At 38.9% G+C, this 18598-nt stretch overlaps 5 protein-coding genes across 5 annotated transcripts; 2 read left to right on the top strand and 3 right to left on the bottom strand.

Annotated features, from left to right (window-relative positions):
- Window positions 1–87: 87 nt before the first annotated feature.
- On the bottom strand, window positions 88–3680 carry MKP-4 (MAPK Phosphatase 4). Its single transcript, XM_065487568.1, has 10 exons — window positions 3663–3680; window positions 2506–2640; window positions 2240–2455; window positions 2031–2162; window positions 1870–1966; window positions 1730–1816; window positions 1532–1680; window positions 1369–1468; window positions 1038–1318; window positions 88–985 (listed from the first exon to the last, which is right to left on the bottom strand). The coding sequence occupies exons 3-10, from the start codon at window positions 2394–2396 to the stop codon at window positions 882–884; spliced, it is 1107 nt and encodes a 368-aa protein (XP_065343640.1). The 5' UTR covers window positions 2397–2455; window positions 2506–2640; window positions 3663–3680; the 3' UTR covers window positions 88–881.
- LOC135941828 (uncharacterized) lies at window positions 3142–6087 on the top strand. Its single transcript, XM_065487567.1, has 7 exons — window positions 3142–3303; window positions 3404–3598; window positions 3669–3967; window positions 4312–4532; window positions 4587–4766; window positions 5429–5623; window positions 5681–6087. Exons 2-7 carry the CDS (start codon window positions 3420–3422, stop codon window positions 5933–5935), a joined length of 1329 nt encoding a protein of 442 aa, XP_065343639.1. The 5' UTR covers window positions 3142–3303; window positions 3404–3419; the 3' UTR covers window positions 5936–6087.
- Window positions 6088–6169: 82 nt separating this feature from the next.
- Window positions 6170–8187, top strand: LOC135941831 (cytochrome b5). The gene is made up of 5 exons (XM_065487570.1): window positions 6170–6309; window positions 6481–6599; window positions 7189–7317; window positions 7377–7441; window positions 7645–8187. The coding sequence occupies exons 2-5, from the start codon at window positions 6489–6491 to the stop codon at window positions 7721–7723; spliced, it is 384 nt and encodes a 127-aa protein (XP_065343642.1). The 5' UTR covers window positions 6170–6309; window positions 6481–6488; the 3' UTR covers window positions 7724–8187.
- Window positions 8188–8234: 47 nt separating this feature from the next.
- Window positions 8235–11486, bottom strand: CkIIbeta (casein kinase II subunit beta). The gene is made up of 6 exons (XM_065487569.1): window positions 11374–11486; window positions 10624–10699; window positions 10467–10569; window positions 10181–10372; window positions 9498–9687; window positions 8235–9432 (listed from the first exon to the last, which is right to left on the bottom strand). The coding sequence occupies exons 2-6, from the start codon at window positions 10693–10695 to the stop codon at window positions 9327–9329; spliced, it is 663 nt and encodes a 220-aa protein (XP_065343641.1). The 5' UTR covers window positions 10696–10699; window positions 11374–11486; the 3' UTR covers window positions 8235–9326.
- A 746-nt stretch (window positions 11487–12232) lies between these two features.
- On the bottom strand, window positions 12233–17467 carry rb (adaptor related protein complex 3 subunit ruby). The gene is made up of 18 exons (XM_065489120.1): window positions 17368–17467; window positions 17128–17310; window positions 16869–16944; window positions 16453–16784; window positions 16142–16391; window positions 15935–16090; window positions 15727–15879; window positions 15249–15516; window positions 14974–15194; window positions 14647–14911; window positions 14371–14586; window positions 14071–14204; window positions 13777–14014; window positions 13617–13723; window positions 13100–13288; window positions 12814–13042; window positions 12616–12754; window positions 12233–12549 (listed from the first exon to the last, which is right to left on the bottom strand). Exons 2-18 carry the CDS (start codon window positions 17265–17267, stop codon window positions 12399–12401), a joined length of 3264 nt encoding a protein of 1087 aa, XP_065345192.1. The 5' UTR covers window positions 17268–17310; window positions 17368–17467; the 3' UTR covers window positions 12233–12398.
- Window positions 17468–18598: the final 1131 nt, after the last annotated feature.

Genomic DNA, 18598 nt, shown 5'->3' with positions numbered 1-18598 from the left:
TTTTTTCAGGCTCATACTATACACTTTCAATTTCACTTTTTTCAGCTTTGCGTCAAATGATTTTAAGAGTCAATAAAAATCTGTCAATTGAACAGTTTGCACTATGTACTTTATTTTTCTACACGATTTATTTTAGGAGTGATTTTATCATATTTCCAACAGAAACTCACCTATTAATTTGGAGCAGCTACTGATAACAATTGCTGGCGCAAAAAGCGTACAAAGCATTTATGCACATCAGGAAGAAGATTGCAAATTTGCTTATAAAGGAATAGTTTGTCGTTGGCCTCATCTTATTAAAGCTCTAAAGCGCAAAAAATGCAAAAGAAAAATTACAAGCCCTGATATTTTCATATTTATACTGATGCAAGTCGCGCGTATTTAACAAACCAATTTGAGTATTTTTGACAAACACGTTAAACAGCTGCCACAATGGATTGCAAGGCATATTAAAAATCTGAGCTTATTATTTTATATTCTGATCGAATTTTGGCATTTTAGGCAAATCGGGTCCGTCAACTAACAATAAAAAATAAGAATAATTATTACATTATTCATTAGAGCGCAGCTTATTATTATAAATGACGTGGAATGAGTCCACATTAGAAACTAGGCCTTAGAAAGAACTGGTCCAGAATGTTAACTTAACCCTAAAATCTCTTCAAAATGCTGCCTTACTTATGGAGTGGACTGGACAGGACAGTACTTTTGTGATCTCAGACTTTCAGAGTCAATAAAAACATCGTGAAAGCAAATTTTATCTTGGTCATCACCCTAATTTAAAATTAATTTTAAAAATAACACTATCACAAGATATATTAATAATCTTAAAATGCAATAATACCGGGAAGTTGAGGAACACGATTCTTTAAATTGCGAGACTAGACAGTCATTTGGAGGTTCTGCACCATTGTACACCAATCCAGCTTTGAAGGAACAAGATAAAACGCTGGCGCCTGCTTTACCCCGCAAGGACACTGGCAACCTGAAGCACAAAGCAACTGTAAATGTCAAATTACTTGTTCAAGATTAATTACCTGAAAGCCAGGAGTAAGCCCCGAGTTTGACTTTGCATTTGGGACAGAGCAGCTTTCCCTGCGGCTGGTGGCTAATCGTGGGAAGCATCCAGGCCAGTGGCTCGACAAACAGCGTAGCAGAACACGTTTTCCCGCCAATCTCAGAGTCCGCAGCCGACTGCAGAACCAGAGGATCACTGCTCGCTTTCCGTTTGACACTATTAACCCGTTTTGCTTGCCACGTGATGCTATCTGTCGCTATTTGGTGCGGGAAAACATTAGAGGCAGACGCTATGGTCCTCCTAAGATCAATTAATTACAAATTTGTTGCGGGAACAAACATCTAACTCACCTGCAGTGCCGACAACGGTACACCAAGGGTTCAGGATGCAGTGTGGTTAAGAATGGGTCGGGCTTCACTACATCAAGACAGTCTTGTGGTAAAATTTTAGCTGCAAATTACAAATAAGACTGCTTGTCAGTAAAAAATAATACAGAGTATTTCGAGTCTGTACCTTTCCGCACTTTGTCAGAAGCTATAGAGAGTCTGAAGTACTTGTATTTTGTGTGTTTAGGGTCGATTTGCCAGCCCATTTCAGCGTAGAGTCGAAGTTGAGCTTCAAATCCTGGATTTGGTCTAACAAATCTTCTTTTTTCCAAAATCCTATAATAAAATAATATTATTTGGTATGTCAAATGAGTTTGTAGCTTACCTTTCCATCGCTTCATCAAAGTCAATACCATATTTTTTCATTATGTAGGCCAACACAAGAGTTGCACTCCTTGAAACACCGTAGTAGCTAGCGGTGAAAAAACTTAACAAGTGTTAATTAAAGCAGAATAAAAAAATTACCAGTGCACAAGGACGACTCCCGACTCCATCGCCTGGCTAATGAAGTTAACCCCATCATCAAAGTGTAGAATAAGTGCTTCCTTTTCATTGTCTGTCACTGGAAATGACCATTAATAATCAGATTTATTTCTAAAATCGATTAATGCAAATAAAAAACATACCTTGTATAAATTTAGTCTTTATGTGTTGAATATCAGTGATTGAACGGGGCAACGGCACCGAATCGACAGTAAGAATGTTATTAACCCCATGCAAATCGAGGGTTTCTAGGTCCAGAGCTGTTGTTAGATTACCTGTGGAGGAATTAATAATGCAAATTTGAATTTTTTGTTTTAATAAAAACTGTTGGTAAAAAACCTAGCACACATACCCAGTAGTAGTCCTGGTTCAATAACATCAAAACTTGCTGGACCAGCATCAAAATCGTCCCTGCAGAGCTGATCACCCCCTTTTCTCTTGGAAAATCGAAGTACATTCGAGAGTTTGTTCTGGACGTTCTGGAGAGCTGCCTCATCTTCGTCACCCATCTTTATAACTGCGTAAAGCTTTTCAGCAATGTCACATAAAAGGCTGAACTCCGGGGTCCCTGGAAGCAATCTATTATTCATGAGCGCGAGGGCAGACCTTTTTTCTTACCTCATTTCCCTCGAATGCGCTGACAAAAATTGAACAAAAAACTTATTCAAAAGTACCTGCCCTCTCCTTGGTGCACGACTTCCCTTCTTTTCTGCGGTGAGCTGCTTTCCACAGCACGATTGGCTACAATAACATCTGTTGCCAACAAAATTTGTAAAAAAATATTTTTGACTTCTTGATGTCGTAAATTTAGTGAAGTATTTTGCAGTTTTATAATTTGAAAAATCAATGATTTCGGTAAATATTATAGTTCCATCACAAATAATACCAATTTTTGTTTAAAAAATATTTCAAACCCGTTCAAACCATTAACTTTGACCAAGCTGGTTCCTAGTCTGTAGTCTGCTGTGAAGATGTGAAGGTGGCTACATTTTTCAAGCCGTTTTGATCACTGGGTGTACGGAACGGAGTTTGATCACTCTATTAATTTACAAAGTTGTTTTTAATTTCCGTACAATATTATTTCTTTCACTGCTATATAGCTAATTTTTTTGTCAATTCTATTAGCATGAAATGACTCATTTTTATTAATATATGTATGAGTAATTGTTTTTGTGGGAGTAAACTGTAAGACTTCTCCTCTCCTCTCCTGTATCCTGCTCGCTACCAAAATCGAAAAAATCATATACATACATAAACAAGAAACAGCTGAACTCAAACCTGCTGCAAACTTGAGGCTGTAATGAAACTGGCTGAAACAGTACAACGGCATGAAGAAGTGCATATTGGCTTTATATTCGCTGCATATTATGATACTTAATTTTTAGAGACAATTTTCTCTAACCTTTTGAACGAAAGGTATGTATTTAAAGGGTACACATATATTATGCATTAATTATGTAAAATTTATGCATGTAGATAGATACAAGAAGTGTATGAAATAATATAATTGTTTCAGACCCCTATCGCTAAAAATGACATTTTACTGGAAGCCACCCAGAGGACTTATGGAGCTGGATGACTTAATGGACTGTGTCCAACAAAGGATGCTACTTATAACTTCTGTGATAGATGATAGACCGCCAGTAGGGATCAAAGTGCAATATTTTAATGAAGGCACCGCCATAGACCGTGCGTCGCATTATTTGCTAAGGTATTAATAAAGCTCATCTACCCCCGATTCATGAATTATACGACATATTGTATTCCTTCAACACTTCCAGACTGGTAACATCGTCATCGGCGCTGCTCAAAAACTTTGTGGTCAAAGGGGAATGCGAGTTATTCAAGAAAAGACTGAAACTATGTGACCACCTAGAAGTGAGCGAATTGCTTGCTACGAGTCTGAGGCACGTCGATGAAATTCTTGACTTCAGGTCTTTGGATAATAGCAGTAGACAATATCTGCTTCAATGTAAAGACATTTTCCAAAAGCTGTCCGGCAAGAAAAGAGGCTTGGATCCCTTGCAGCATACTTTTGCGGTGAACCACCCAAGCGACTGTTCCGAGCACAAAATCATAGGTAGATAATTCATTCTCACTCAATTTGCTAAAATTTTTAACTTTCCAAACTAAAATTTAAAATATTTTTAAATATTAATAATTGATGGAAAAAATTGACAATTTTGTACACAAACCTGGAGCCAACCCAGAGTAATAATGTATGGAAAGAATTAAATATTGGAAAAATTCCCAAGATGGAAGTAGAAATTCATTCCCCATTTGCTTGTACGGTCAGGAAGATAAATTTTTAAGTTTTGCAAGGAGAATTAATTTCCATTCTTAAATTGACCAAATTAAAATTCCATAACCTTCCGCGCGAACTTAATTTTAACATAAATTCAATGTGGTAATATTCTATTCCAGTTCCTTTCAAGTCGTGTCTGCCGCTGATTTCGCAAAGACTCGTTAAACTGACCGGTGGCTATGCTTGGGTCAACTGCAGCCAGTGGGCGGGCCTACTGTCCTGCGTTTTCCACATGCATTTGCTGCATGGCTACGAAGACCTAGGAAAGGCAGGATGCGGCCTGGCGCGGCAAGACTCTCGTCTCCGCCACCTCTCCTCCTTGATTGAGGCCAAATACATGGTAAATTATCATTCCTGTCCTGCTAATTTAGCACTGACTACATGAAATCACCAGCAAAGACCAATCACCTTCATCGGTTCTAGTAGCCAAGAAATTGGAGAGCACCTGACTTGCGACAATCTTGAGGAACGGAAAAAGCTGTTTCCGCCATGTGCAAGCGCTTTGCTTAAGCAGCTTAAACAACACCACCGACTCCCTCACCATGCCAGAGTCCAGCTAACTCTTTTTCTTAAGGTTGCCTTTCCTTTGAATGATCTAAATATAAACTATAGCTGTGAATGAGTTTTAACTGGAGGTCTCAGCCGCGAGAATTAATGCGGCGGCTGGCAGGACTGGCTTTGCCGAATTTCTTGCCTAGCGGTGATGGCTAGCCATTTCTCCGGTGGCTGGTGCGGCTGACAATAATTTAAACACTAAGTTTGATAGTGCTTTACGGTCCTAACATGTTTCTCCTGCACTTTTAATGTTTGATCATTTTACACTGGCGGCTAGCGCAGCTTAGCAAGATTCTTGGCAGCTGGCGGCTGCCCACGTGACCTAAAATTTGCTGGCCTGCGCAGCGCGGCTGGCTGAGGTCTCTAGTTTTAACTAAACAACTATTCTCTATGAATCAAATTTCAACAAATTTGTAGATTGTGAGCTATTAATTTGTATGGCGGCACTTTCCACGCCTAATTAGGTTAGAAAAGGGGCTGGAGGTAGCGGCGCCAGCGGAGGACAACTAATTTTGGCGCTTTTCATAAATAATCCAGAAATAAATGTTGCGAAATTTCCTCTTGTGACCATTTTCAAATTAGGTGCAAATTTAGGGGCTCCAGGGTTCTCTGCATCTTGTTTAATCATCTCATTTAGGGGTGAATTAATTGTTATATCCTAATTTCTATGTATATTATTAGGAGGTGGGCATGCCTGTGAAGGAGGCGATAGACTTCTGGCGCCGAGAGTACAGCACGCCTGCCTCAAAGTGCGGAGCAAATTGCAGCCACTCTTGGCAGAAAGATGAGCGGAGGTATGTGTACAGCATTCGCCACTTGTACGGACTGGAAGGCGCTCGCACCAACTACGCCGCGCCTGCCTGCTTGAATTTACAGGTGCTTATTTCTTATATTTCTATTCTTGCCACGAATTATAATAATTGTTCTTTTCAGGGGAGCCTTCTTGCTCCTGGATCCGCCGGTGGCTGCCCTTTCGTCCGGATGGCAGAAAAGCCGCTTCTTGAGCTGTTAGACCAGTACCAGCTGCATGAACACATGAAAAGCTCCCTTCTAAGTTGTGGCGACCGACCTTCTAAAGCCTGCAATTTTTTGTTAAAATGCGTCATTGATTCCAAAGAGGACATAATGTCAGTGGTCAAGCCATCCCATTTCTTTTACCGATGCAAAAATTGGGCTGAGGAATTTTAAAGATATTTAATATTATTAATCAAAATACAACTTTTTACAGCTTTTTTGTTAAATAAAAATAACTTAGTTAGTTAAGTCTGTTTATTTTATAATTATATACGTATCTGCCTACTTTTGCATTTGGAAAAGCTACAGTTTTAAAAGACAAAGAACTTTTCAACAGGGATATTGCTCATCAGAATCACTTGAGCCAGTGTGATTTCATAATTATTTACAAGTGCCATTAACACTAGAATTGGTTAAGAAGTGGCTGACTTCACTCTAGTGGGTTATGTTGTCAGCCTTGAAATTTATGAAGGGGCAGGGCCTGGGCCATCACTGCTGACTACGGCCTCTACAGAACTCTTCGCTGTTTTGAAATCGCTTTGTGTGCGGTAAGTCACATTTTCCATGCCCTCTTCTTATCACATCTTCAGTTTACTTATCTTCATCTTGATCGCCGACCGAAGTCACGATTGGTCTCATTCAGCATTAAATCATTCGGTCATTTCTGTCACCAACGCTATAGGCGAGTCTCTAAACTCATTTCTTACTTAAAATTTCAGCAGGAAAAATGTCCGAGAAGCTATTTACCCGCGAAGAAGTGTCCAAGAACAATGACGCAAAAAGCACATGGCTAGTTATTGATAATGGAGTTTACGATGTCACCGCATTTCTTAATGAGGTAAATATAAAGGAGAAAACACTGTAGAAACTTGCAAGTCAAGATATGTGTTATAATTATACCACTCGGAAATCCATTAGTCACGTTCAAGGTTACGCACGTATGCTAAGCCTGCTCGCTCTAAATAATCGCATTGATCATCTATGCTCAATGGAATTATGGAATTTAGGGTAGTGATAAATTTAAGTTAATTATATGAATTTCCAATCAACTTCAAAACAATAAAATTAGAAGGTAATATTCACGGGAATTCCGTGAGAAGGACCATGGTGGTTTTATCTACAATTCTATTTTTTTAGATTCAACACGCATTCAGTTATATTTTTATTATGCCTTAAAAATGTTTACAGGAAATATTTTTAAATAAATTTTTAAATACTATTCCCAAAATGTTGCTTGTTAGGAATATTTAGATGATTTTTGAATTATATTTCCAAGCAATTATGCTTTCTAACAAATTCTACTAAAAATATTATCAACGCTTAAAATAAATATTTGGATCAGTTTTGCTTCTTGGGTTGTCTCCATTCTTTGTGTTACTTTATTAATTATGTACTTAATATTGCTATTTTAAATTATCACTTTACAGCATCCAGGCGGTGAAGAAGTACTGTTAGAGCAAGCTGGTCGAGATGCAACAGAATCTTTTGAAGATGTAGGCCATTCTTCTGATGCTAGGGATTTGATGAAACAGTACAAAATCGGAGAACTTGTGGAAGTAAGATTAGGACCAAGACCAACATGAACTGGGCCCACAGTAAAAATATAATTTTTCAGGAGGATAGGAAGCAGCCTCCAGCAAAAGAAAGTCGCTCCTGGGATTCTGAAGATGGCAACGGCAGGTGTGTTTGCTGCTAGCCGCAATTTGTTATACATTTGATGTCATATCTTGAAGTACCAGTTACTTGTAGTTTATAATATCTCAAGTCTTATTAATCGCAGCCTAAAGCACATCAATCTTTTATCACATATCATGCTTGTTGTTGGCTATTTTTAACTACTTGTGGACGCATTTAATCAAATCGCATTTTGGTGCTCATTTCAGCTCATTCCGGTCTTGGTTGATTCCTGTGACTTTGGGAATTATCGCGACAATCCTCTATCGCTTCTTCATGGGAAAGTAACCTGCCACTCCCTAAGATTCCAGTGCATCAAGGGTGGTAGAGATGAGTAATCGCTAACGACCTGGACCCATTCACCCTGTCACACAAATTTTGTGTGGTCAGAAGTGTTAAAACAATTATTTCTCTTCTCTACTATCCTTCATATTAAATATGATTTCTAACCGTACCCCAAATCAATTGTGCTCTTTATCATACATAATTATAAAGCTATGTTATGGGAATATTGCATTTAATTCTCATTTTTTGAGTCTTGTTATTTGCAGCACAATTGAATCGCCTTGCGTTAAAAAGCCATGTTTGAAACTATGTGAAAGTTTTCTTATTGGTGCTTTGTGTCCGATTGGTATAAAAACTTTGCAAACTCAATGAAATTGGATTTGGTTGTGATAACTGAAAAACTAAATTTATCAATAGCGTTATAGCCATTCCTTGTATTTTCAAATAAACAGAAATTTGTACTAAAAGTGTTTCTATTTCAATGTCATTATTTAGTGAAGAAATACCGAGCATGTTAAATTATCATATTCAAGAAATTTATTAATTAAAGCCTAAACGTACAAGATTTCAGTTAATGATGACGTCATCAACGAATTTCCATCTATTTTTTAACATGGATTTTTCTCAACGCAGCAAACACCAGCATTTTTTTAATGAAAAAGACAACAGAGATTTCAAAGATCATAATGAGAATGAGTTGGCATCTACTGGTGGAACTAAGCATTTGCTTTTGTCCAAGAAAAATCTTTTATCCTTACCAAGAGGTGCAAATGCAGATTTACATTTTTTCTTATTGATACATTTATAGTTCGTTCATCCAACACTTCTGAGCTGCAGAATGTTATACTTCGCACTGAGCCATTGACAAAATCTTGAGCCCATGGTTTGGTCAATCTCAGCACTCGAAATTTCACACGTTACCACAAAATGAATTCTTGTGAGATTGAATATTCTTTGGCAGTGCACCACTCTAAAGAATGTTCAACCTCCCGAATAAAAAACACGCATCCTCTCTGCCAACATTTAACCAGAAGAAAACGGAACCGCTCAAACTCAAGCAGGAACAGTCAGGTGGGCGCGTACAAATCTTAATTCTGTTAAGTAACCGACTGTCCTGTGTGAAATGGGACCAATGTGCTAATTAGCACCGCGAGATATCAAATTGGAACCACTCTCTCGGCGAGGGATGTCGCAAGACACAAATGCACAGATATTTTCAAAGTAAAACGCTTAACGCAACATCCCAAACAGGCATGCACAACTTGAAGAGATAATTAACAGGATCGATTATAATATTTAAATGGGGCGCTTTGAAACTGAAATGTAGTAGAAGTGATTTGGAAATATTTTAATCGCAAACCGAAATAGATGGAAGTGATGGTCACTCTGTGAATCTGACAAGGCAGGCCAGAGCAAACCTTTTTGGCAAATTTACACTGGGTTAGGTGTCTGGAATAGTTCCTTTAAGAGGAATGCAGCGGCGTACCCTGCCAGACGCAGATGCAACGTCGAAATTAAGTTGGAAAAAAACAAGGTAATGCCCCCATGTAGAATTACTATTCATCAATGGGTAATTTCAGAAACAAGGTCTTGCTATTAGAATCCCTTAACGTTTGCCGTTGTTGTAGCTGAGTCGCAGTGGGGTCTTGAAATTAAGGGCAGCCGTCTGTTGGATTTGGTAAGCTATTGGGTGAATCTTGAAACCGTACAACCTGCAAAGAGAAATAACATACGCTCAGTCTCAGTTTACCATTTGAATGAATCTGATTGAGAGTACCTGGGCACAAACTGATTCGAGGGCCGCTTAGGCCTGTACTCTGGGTGAACCATGAATAGCATGTGAGGGAACCCAGTCCCGAAGTAGGCTCCGTCTGTGTGGTGGTGGCGTGAGCTCTTGGGTGTATACACATCCATGCACTTAGGACAATACGACTTCACCATCGCTTCCCCAGGAACATCTGACAAGCCTTATAGGGAATAGAAATCCATCATTAGCATGCTAATTTAAAATTAACCATCAATACATACAAAAAAACCATCAATAATAAAGAGTTTGACATCAGTTTCAAAAGAAATTAATAATTGATTCATATGTTTCACTAAGGATGAAATTTATAGTTTATAAATTAAGTAACAATAATTAGCATTTCTACTGGAATCTCTAATTGACAGTTGTTTTAATTTTGAATAAATGTAAATGATTAAATTTGCATTTCTATTGCATTATAATAGCATTAGAATTAGAGCAAAATTTAATATAATTTTGTGATTCAAATAACACAGCTAAGATATTCACGAAAATTAACTAATTAGAAAGGAAATACTGCATTTATAAATCATTTTTGGCACAAGAGTGAAAGTTAGAATGTCTCAGTAATTCCCTAAGTTAAGATAATAGCTATGCTTCAATTAAAATAAAAACAGAACAACAGAAGATGAATATTCATCTTAATTTCTCACCAATCGGCAACATAGGCTGACTCTCGCAGTAGACTCTGGGGCAGTGACCAAAGTCACCAGCTTGGTACTTTTCTATCATCTGGGCGATGCCTCGGTTTGTAAGAATGTAGCGAGCATGGATGAGGCCGTAGAGCATCTCTGCAGCCTGTTCAATGAGGTCCGACTGGTTTGGGTTGTCATCGAGTTCGTCATCTAAATAGCAAAGAGTCGAAAGTAAGAAACAAAGCCAAAGGTGGAACAGTTTGGACTCGTCTGCCATCAGCAATGAAATAAGTAGACTAATTACCTGGCTCTAGGTCTAAGATCATGTCTAGAGCCTGTCGGTAGTGTGGAACTTGCTCATTCAAGCCAGTTAGGTTAAATTTATCTTGAATGTAGTCTTCATCGACCTATTGTTTCGATTTACAATCATTAGACATTTTATGTAACATTGGCACACTCACCTCGCAGAAGAATTCATTGCCTCTAAGACCACAAAACCATGAGATCCAAGAGACTTCCTCTGAGCTGCTCATTTTCCTGACAATGCAAGATTCAATTTCTAATTAATTCATGCCTTAAAAGAGAGTTTGTGGGAATAGAGAGAGTCGGCGTGTCGTTATACAATCTTACAAGGTCTCTCAACAACATAGACGCCCTTGAATTGTTCCATAACACGGGTTTCTTTTAAACGAATTACAATTACATGTAAACTGGGCAGATAACTCAAATAAGATCAAAACATTCATCATCAACTCTTCACTAACTTAAAAGAAAGAAAGAATGTGGGTAGTAAATGCTGCTGAAAAATGTTACGTGAGTGCAGTTGTTATTGTCGTTTCCGCACAAGCCGCTAATGAATGACCTTCGCTAAATGGGAAACTTTGAAGCTAGGAGAGTTCACGCATGGATAAGTTAATGACTGTAGGATGTGCTTGGTTTAGCAGAATTCAATTTTTCCCTTGGATACGCTTTTACGACGAGAAGTAACGAAAACTTTCAAGTTACAAGTTAGTAGAGCAAGTTGATTTGAAACGTCAGTGTGTTAAAGGGGCCGTGGAGAAAGAGGAAATTCTTTTGAAAAAGCCTCTCTAAGCGGCTTGTGTGGATTGAAATTGGTCACCAATGCATAAAGAAAGTTTGTATTGCCTTATGTAAAGTTCAAATATGATTAAATAGGGCAAAAAAGCGGAAAATTTGGCTGAGAGTCTAACCTTTTTCTAGTGTGATTAGCCACGCTTAACGATGTTCAGATTTCAGATGTAAATATGGCGGCAAAGTAGCGGGTTAATTTAAAATACAATGTACGGCAACATGACAGACGTGGTCAAAACGAAATAATTAATAAAAATAAATTTTTTCACAAGATAAGAAGCTAAGAATTTCAGTATTGAAACTAACATTCATGATTTTGGGAATTTCTTGAATCCTTCACTTGCTTCAAATCTGTAAAAATAATGAAAAGACGAAATTTTATATTTTTATGTTGGCCAAACTACTGAATTGACACTGGCCTTCTGTTGGCATTGAGAGGGTAGAGGGCGGAGCATTACCTCAGATTTTAATTTTGAGCGGGAAATGTGTATGCAGTACAATACAATTACCGCAAAAAGCTTACAGTGATGTATTATGAGATACAATCTGAATCTATGACTATACATAATTATAGTAAAGTACTTGTGTGTACTGCTTTTAATATTGATCTGCAATTTTTTGTTAATTTCTGAAAACCTTTTTTGAGGAAAGACATAATGCGCATAATGCTAAAGTTCGCACTTCGCACATCCACAATTTTAATACTGCTTGTGAATAATTAGCAACTACCACATTTTTTTCAAATCCACAACTTAAAAAGGTCCAAAGCTTGCAAAACGTTTCTGTGGATGAATCCACAATTTGTGTACGCAACCATAAATATATAATGCGGTTTTCGCGAGCATTTAGATCTTATTAAAGTTGTGAAAAAATATGTGGATATATGTTGCTAATTTCAGAGAAAGTTGTGAATGTTGCTATAACTTAAGCAGTGGAAAAACTTGATTGGAAAATTCATAAAGAATACAATTAAATGAATGAGTTTAAACGATAGTGTTGTGTATATTTTATTTTTGAGATAAATTGCACACACTTTGCCAATATTTACAATTTCTTTTGTGGCATTGTAACAAAAATTAAATATTTAAAATTGAGAAATATATGATTGCACAAATGGAATGCATACAGTTATGTTCCAAAATAACTAATCAGCAAGGCAAGCTTTCAGTTGTGTGATAAGCATCGATCCAATCACCATTTTCTCACAATTAACAGTGATGGTTAGGTTTTGATTATCCGATGAAAGTAGAGAGACAAGTACAGTCGATTTTGAAGAAAGCGTTTGCGCGGCGAATCTGAAATATTACAATAATCAATTAATATTGAACAGGTAAGTATACAAATGTATATAAAGTACAAACCTCAGAGTTGAAGAATCGGAGTTTGGTATCACGCCAAGATTAGCAACAGTCAAAATCTTGTTCGTCAGACTCTTCAAATCTGTGCAAGGCTTAGTTAAGCTCAATTTAGCAGTGTTTTCGTTCATTCCTCGCAAACCACCTGCAAATTAAAGGAATTTTATTCAATTTCTTCTTTGTGATTGTGCCGAAAAACCGTACCTTGTTGCTTGAGAAATAATTCCTCAGACATCGCGACAGCTCTGATCACCTCTCCAACAGGAACTTTCAGAGCAACTGGGTACGTTCTGTCGGAGCCGATTTTTATTTCAAAATTGACTGGCTGCGTGGAATCAGCAAAATCAACACCGATAGTGCCCATCAGAGATGATCCAGGTGAGAGGGAAGGAATGGGTGCAAAATCATGTATGGAAACGCCACCACTTGTTGGCTAAACAAAATTACTTTTTAACAAAAACTACAAATACTTGTAGAGGTGGTGGCCTACTTTTTCACCGACTCTGATGTCTGTCAGCTCATCTGGCCCATGATTGTGGAATGTTAGTTCAGCTGAAGCCATGCTGGGTGAATAGAGGTGAGGCGAGCGCGTGAATCGGTATTTGATTTCCAATCCATTAGAGTTGATTTTGTTCAACAGCTCTGAAGTAGTATTTGGCGAGATGACAGCACTGGCAGGCTGTTGAGGTAAAAGAAAATTAAAAACTCTATTGACATGTTTGAAATAATGGAATAAAGAAGTCCCAGCCAACCATGCTGCGCCGCGCCAGCCGGCAAATTTTGGGTCATGTGGGCAGCCATCAGCTGGCAAAAAAGAGTCAACAACTAAAAAGAGCAGGAGGAAAAATGTCTTCCGGCCATTCGGGCTATTAAGCACTATCAAACTTCACATTTTAAATATCATCAGCCGCGCCAGTCGCCAGTGAAAATGACCGGCCGTCGCTTTAAATCTCGCGGCTGAGACCTCTAATGGAATAAAATTGAAAAGTATTAATTGTGGTTTAAACCTGGATATCAGGAAACAGTTGGGTCTTGACTTGAGAAGATGGAGTGCTCATTGGAGTGAGAAAGCCTCCAAGAGAAGGCGTCATGATTGGAGTAAATGCTGGAGAAACTGAAAACAGAATATGACAGAAAGAACTTTTGATATTAATTGACAAAACACACCATCATCTAAATCAAGCAGAAGATCAAGGTTCGATTTTGGTTTTGCCACAGGAGTAGATTCTTTTGCTGGTTTAGCATTGCGAACTTGCTTTTTAGGTACGCTGCTAGGTTCACTGGATTCATCCTCAGAATCCGAATCAGAAACACTTTCTGACGAGCTATCTTCCTCATCACTTTCGTCCTCCTCTTCCTCTTCGTCACTCTTGGGCTTTGCGGTTGATTTCACAACCTTAATAGGCTAGTAATTTTAAAGTTAGGTCAACCAAAAACAAAATTTAAAAAATGCGGTCATACCAGCTTTTCTTCCAAGCCACTGCTTTCCTCATCCTCATTGTCATCATCATCCTTATCACTGCTCGAGGCCTCTTCCTCTTCATCATCATCGTCGTCTTCATCAGAACTGTTTTCATCTTCCTCAGACTCATCTTCTAAAAAAACACGTGTGTTACACATAAACATTTGACTAGTTAAAGGAAGGAAAACAACGATCAAAAGACTTTTATGATTAATAGATAAAAATGTGAAACGATGTGGTTTAAACTCTTGCTAAATGTCAAGGAAATGTTAACTTGATAAATGACTGCCAAAATTTACCTGGAGATTCAGTATCTGAGTAAAATGTGCTGTCCTTCTTGCTGCTAACTTTCTTGGCGGTGAACAGCGGTGCTTGCTCCATGACTTGCGGTTCAGTTTCCACGTCTCTGGCTTTAGGGTCAGGAGCTTCAAGTGGGAAAGGTGGCAATTCCTGGTAACCATTGGCCTTTGTGTTTATGTAGTGGGAAAGCGAGCCAAGTTGGAATTGCTCTCGATCTACATTAATTTCCAAAATCAATATTATTTATTTTCAACAAGGCAAATTGAGCGTCTAACCTTTAAAATGAGATTCAGGGACTGGAGCTGGCTTTGGAGCCAGGAAAATTTTCTTGGCTTGTTTGCTAAGCCGCGTGGGCCCGCCAGATTCAGCGTCGGCGGGGAAAATTATGTGGCGCAAAAATCTTGCACGATCTCGCAAGTCGTAGTTTTGGTCATATTTGGCCAGTTGAAGGACATACTGGCAAAGCAGTTTTGTTTGTTTGGGGTTGGTCAGGCACAATTTTACAGCCAGAGTCATGACCTGCAGCTTTACAATGTCCTCCTAAAAATTAAATCGAGGACAAATATTTTGAGCTTGGGTTAAAGAAATAATGGGCTGCTCACCTCACTGGTGAAAGTTTTAGCCATCTTACGAAGAACATCAGGTGCGATTTTAGGCACTCGCTCAGAATACTCTCCAAGAAGCCACAGAATTGAAGCTCTGGCTTGCGGGACAGTGACTGAATCCACTAGTTTGGCCATTTGAATGATTATCTCCCTGTGTGCGCTTGGCTGAGTCTGCAGCAACTTCTTGATCACCACAACGCTCTCAGCGACAACAGCCTCTGCATTCATTTTAATAAGATTTTGCAACACAAACAAGCAAATAACAATCTCACGGTCTTTGTTGGAAAGAAGAGAAACGAGGCCATTCAAGCAGGTGTCGGTGACCTCCTTGATGTTTGACGCACACCTGCCAATAGCCTGGATGGCTGCAGCCACAAAAGGAGGGTCGTGGGCAGCAACATAGGTCTGCAGTTCTCTCAAGATAATTCCGACGCTGGATTCAGTTGCCAAGCTTGTCAGAATTTCCAATTTTAGCAGTTTGATGTGCGTTGCATCGCTTGAACGGACGAAAAAGCTCTTGAGGAATGGCTCAAACATAACCTGAAACACAAGATAATGACTTTTTATGATTGATTGATTTTTGATGATTCATGTAACTAACTAGCTTGAAATACACAATCTAGCACTTATAACCATTTAGGTTCAGCTTTGTTTATTGCTTTGGGTCAGCAGAGCAACTTTACAAAAATTTTCGAAGCTGTGTCCAGGAATTCTTTAGATGAAAATAATCTATAGGCACTGTTAACGAACCTTTCTGCGGGTTGCTGTGGCTGCGATCGAGGTCAGAACAATGTCCTGAACTTCTCTGTGCGACCTCAGAAGTCTGATCATAGCTTTCGCGACTTGGTGGACTTCAGATCTTGGAGCTGTGTGGTGGTACAGTTGGGCCACACTCAAAACAACCTGAGGAGAAATATTATTATGAAAACGCTAATTATATATAGTTCAGCCCTCTTACAGCTGCATTTCTACTTTGTAAAAGGGGTTTTGCACTTCTCAAGAGCAGGCGGTGGTCAGGATCAAGGGTTGGTGCCCTTTTCTCCTGTTGCTCTTCTTCGACCTCATTTTCGTCCTCGTAAAACGGTCTCTTGCTTTCCTCATCTTCATCTACATCCTAGCAAGATTAAAACATTCATAGTCTGTTATTTTATAATGCAAGGCTCACTTGAAGGTTTGGATCTGTGAACTGCGACCGCGCATATCTGGTCAGCATATTGATAATCACAACTTGTCCCCATTCATCGACGTCCACGAGCAAACTGCACAGCTTCCTGAAATTCTTGTGAATCAGGTCGATTCTCTCAGGACAGACCTCTTCAAAGGCCATGACCGCAGATCCGACCACAAGAGTAGTTTTGTCGTAGAGGAGCTTCTCCAGGACCTGAATTAACTCTTCTTTTTGGTCCTGGTCCAAGCTAAAATATACGGGGTCATCATTATTGAGCACAAATTTCATCGGTTTCAGTTTGGCACCACCTGTACAATTTGGGGATTGCATGCGCTGCGGTTTTGCGGACGTAAGGAGACATGTCAGCGGCGGCATCTTTGATGGCTAGCATTACAATGGGCACGATCATGGTCACTCGGATGGAGGAAAGAACCCTCAGAGCGCTGGCCCTGATCAACTGGTTGGGGTCCTTTAAGGCCCTTTGGAAGGTCGATATAGAGAGGAGGGCCAGGTCCTGTTGCTCCTCGGCGTATCTGACCAGGTAGACGTAAACTAGCTTTTTCACCTCAATGTTTTTTGAAACAACATTTTTGACAACCGCCGGGAAAAGGTCTGATGCCTCTCGGCCCTTGGCCACCATCTAAAATCGTTTGTTTAATTAGTGCTAAATTGATCTAGGTAACACTGGATTCGCACAAAATGTGAGAATCGCGAGAAAACATACGCCGATGATCCTTTTCATGGCTTCTAATTTGAGGTTGTCTTTGTTGCTGTCCAGCATCTGCTTCAGATCATCATGTCTAAAGGATAAAATTAAACTGAGTAACATTGCCCAAATATTGTACGCTAAAATCAAAAAAATTGTTCACTCACAACTGGGAAAAAAAGAATAAGAAAAAACCGGAAGCACACTATTTGGGCAGAGAAGTGTGAGAGTGATCGAGAATTGTAATATTTCCAAACTTAATAAGGAGACACATTACTTCTTGTAATCGGAATTGAAAAATCCTCCAGAAGCGGGGTCAGTGGCCACTTCGACAGCTTCAGCCGATGGTGGCCTGTCGTTGTTGTAGGACGACGACGACGACAGGGTGGTCGACGAATTCACCCCTGGCGCGTACATTTCGGCTCGGGGATTCTCTTTTCACTGCTGCCGCGACTAAAGCCTGAAAACCAAGGAAATGGCTAATTTGTTCAGAGTATTGGAAGCAAATAATACATACGTCTGGCTTGGGGCTTGGGGTGATTAGAATGGGAAGGGAAAAATAATGTGACTTGTGTGGGACTGACCGCTGATATCGGTACGCCCCTTTTACTGTTGACGTGACGTACCATCTGACTCAAATCATCACCTTTGAATTTTATTGCACTATTAGTTCGTTTTTCCTGTGTCAGATGGCGCGGTAATATTAAATGTTCAGAATTCATCCTCGCCCAAAAAAGAGCGCTAGGGGATTTTGGCCATTCAGCGTATGGAGCTTTTTTGCTTTTTTCCTAATCAAATACAAAAACTAACCCATTCATTCATTATATTTTTTTTTTCAATAAAATTAGGTCATAAATAAGTGAAAAAATTTATCAAAAAAATTCAGAAAATATAATATTATTAAAAATATAATCTGCTGTGGCGTTTGATAATTAAGTTAGCAAAAAGTTTTCAAGTGTTTTCCGCGATCATAAATTATTTGCATACACTTGAAGGATTTGATTTTATCTTAATTCCCAACAAGATGGTTATATTTAGCAACATATTTATTTTACCCAAGAATGGCTTAGGAATTTTTAGACTATATTGTATGGTGCAGAGGCAGAGAGTGGTTACAAATCAGTCATCAAGCATGGTGAGCGCACGACAAAGTCGATTTTCACGTCTTTTGTCACGCTGGCGGCTTCACTAAATTGGCATTAGATCTCGGTGCATTTCAAAGACATGCTGAGCCTTCAGAGAAGTGACCGCTTGGCAATTACACGCTGAATTATTGAAACAGCATTACTAAAAAAGGGACGAGTCGTGAGCGTGAGCCAATTTTTTCTCAGTTATTTCAGAAGAACGCAGAAAAACATTAAGTGCGTTCCTACGGTACTTATTTCTGTTGAAGAGAATGTCGTAATGAATTAGATTCGCACATACTACAATTGTAATGAAAGTGAACTAAATATAGTCATTTGTCATTTGCAATGAGAGCTACACATTTTCTCAGCCAGGAAAGTTTCATTCCGCTATTTTACTTAACATCTTACTCTGATTATTTTTTCCAATTACTGTTTAGACACAATTAATTATTTTCACAGATGTTTAGTTACACTTGACATGCATCCAGCATTAGTAGCATAAGCACGCTGCATTCTCCTCGGCGCACATGGCACATTGTATTATACAAAGTCACATAATAATATGTTGTTTGCCCCAGTTGTTTCTTATTTGTCATAATAAATATTCATTACGTGCACAGC

Source organism: Cloeon dipterum, chromosome 4, assembly GCF_949628265.1.
Source record: "Cloeon dipterum chromosome 4, ieCloDipt1.1, whole genome shotgun sequence".
Classification (NCBI taxonomy): domain Eukaryota; kingdom Metazoa; phylum Arthropoda; class Insecta; order Ephemeroptera; family Baetidae; genus Cloeon; species Cloeon dipterum.
Note: the sequence above shows the minus strand (reverse complement) of the source record. Positions and strands in the feature narration are given on the sequence as shown.